Below are 2,057 nucleotides of genomic sequence, written 5' to 3' on the forward strand. Positions count from 1 at the left end.
CTATTTGCAGTCAAAAAAAAAACTTTGGAACGGAGGAAGTAGCTTCTAAGGAATGCTAACGCGTTTATTAATGTAACTTCTACATACACAGTACCGAAGGAATTTCAACTTCAGAAACAATATGTCAGTAATTTGTACGCCGTACGTACTCCCTCTGTTTCTTTTTAGTTCGCATATAAGGTTTGGTCAAAGTCAAACTTTATAGAGTTTGACTAATTTTATATTAAAAAATATAAACATTCACAATATGAAATCAATATTATCAAATGCACCATGAAACGTATTTTCATACTATATAGTTTTAGTATTGTAGATGTTCATATTTTTTTATATAAATTTAGTTAAAATTTGGGTAGTTTGACTTTGACCAAATCTTATATGCGGAGTAAAAAGAAACGGAGGGAGTACTACCCTAGCTCTGCTACTGAGTTTAGTTCATCTAGCTGAACAGATGGAGATCAAAGAAGTAGTAGTACTATCTGCATAGACATGTGCAACTTCTATCGTAGCATTCCAAGCCGACCAATCCCAATCCCCTTAATTTCTGTTAGACTTGAGTTTCGTCAGCTTGGCGCCGACGACGGGCGCGGTCGTCGTTGTGGACGTGGCATCCTGCGTGCCGCTCCTCCTTTCCCTGCCAACTCTCGCGCTGCCACTGTCAGCGCCCAATCCGATGGATAGCTTGCTCAGGGCCTTCCGTGCGTCGGTGCAGTACCTTTTGCTCGTGTCGAGCAGCGACGAGACGCCCCACCCGCGGCCCTGCCATTCCGCGCGGCCCCTCTTCTCCCCGCGCGGCTGCGGCGGTGGGTCTTGCACGTCCATGTCGTCGGTCTTGTTGTCCTCCTGCAGAGCGTCGCGCAGGGTGGGGTTGCTGCGGCCGCGGGAGGGCGAATGATCAACGGCGACGGAGTGACGCGTCGTCGACGGGCTCTTGAACCCGCAGGCCGCCCGCTTCGCGCTCCATGGGAAGAACACCATGAGCCCGCATGCTCTCGGGGACATCTGCTCGACGCGCGGCATGACCTTCACGGGGTCGTTGCTCTTCGGCCACTCCCCGTCGTCGTCATCGTGGGGGCGCGAGCTGCCGCGTCGACGCCAGTGCTTCGTGTGTCTCGCCGAGGACGACGACGCGGCGACGACGGCGCTGGGCTCGCCCGTGGGCGCGTGGCGGGAGGAGTGGGACCGGTCCTTGGCGAAGCTCTCGGCGCGGCCGAGGAAGATGTCCTCGAAGCGCTTGGACGTGACCCGGTCGAAGGAGCCGATCCGCGCGGGCGAGGAGGACGTCCTATCCAGGGCGTCGGAGAAGGACGACGCGTCGCAGTCGTCGCTGCTGGCCTCGCTCCCGTTGCCGTAGCACCAGTTCGTCCTCGTGGGGCACTGCGGCGGCCAGCGCCCGGGCGGCAGCTTGGGCGGCGGCATCGTCTCCTCCCGCGTGTCCCTGCCGCTCTTGGGCACGCCAGGGGAGCTCTCCCAGGAGAAGGGCACCTGCGTGCGCAGCGGCGAGGCGGCGCACCGCAGGCTGCTGCCGGGCGCGTCCGCGGAGGCGCACGAGCGGCGCGGCGTGGGGAGCGGCGAGTCGAGCAGCTGCGGGAGCGGCTCGCCGTCGGCGGCATTGCCCCGCCTCTCCCTGGGGCGCTTGGTGATGATCTCCATGGTCTCCGGCCTTTTGTTACGGCGCACTGTTGCGAAGCATGCAAGCGTATAATAAGAGGAGTGCATGCGAAGGCTGCAGTGAGGTAGGTGAGTGAGAAGGCGAGGCCATGCGGGCTGAGTTCGTGGTGCTTTACCACGAGAAGTGGAAAGTGGAGGCGGTTGGGGCGTAGCTAGCTTCCGCGTATGGTAGCGTGTCGCCGACATTTTCCCCCTCTCAGCTGGTTCGTTCCCGTGAGTTTGCTCGGGGGCGTTAATGGCGGAGGTTGCCGAAAGGTCGGCGATGCAAGAGAGAGGGGAGGACATCCTACACGCGGTACAAGTTGACTTTTTTTAACACAGTACACACGCAAGCGCTCATATACACGCGCATACACTTACCCATATGAACGCACACACGCACACCC

General features: G+C 57.7%; 1 protein-coding gene across 1 annotated transcript; it reads right to left on the bottom strand.

Moving 5' to 3' along the window:
- Positions 1 to 358: 358 nt before the first annotated feature.
- LOC125548779 lies at positions 359 to 1,668 on the bottom strand. The gene has a single exon (XM_048712320.1). The coding sequence runs from the start codon at positions 1,651 to 1,653 to the stop codon at positions 538 to 540; it is 1,116 nt and encodes a 371-aa protein (XP_048568277.1). The 5' UTR covers positions 1,654 to 1,668; the 3' UTR covers positions 359 to 537.
- Positions 1,669 to 2,057: the final 389 nt, after the last annotated feature.

Source organism: Triticum urartu, chromosome 3 (assembly GCF_003073215.2).
Source record: "Triticum urartu cultivar G1812 chromosome 3, Tu2.1, whole genome shotgun sequence".
In the NCBI taxonomy this organism is placed as follows: domain Eukaryota; kingdom Viridiplantae; phylum Streptophyta; class Magnoliopsida; order Poales; family Poaceae; genus Triticum; species Triticum urartu.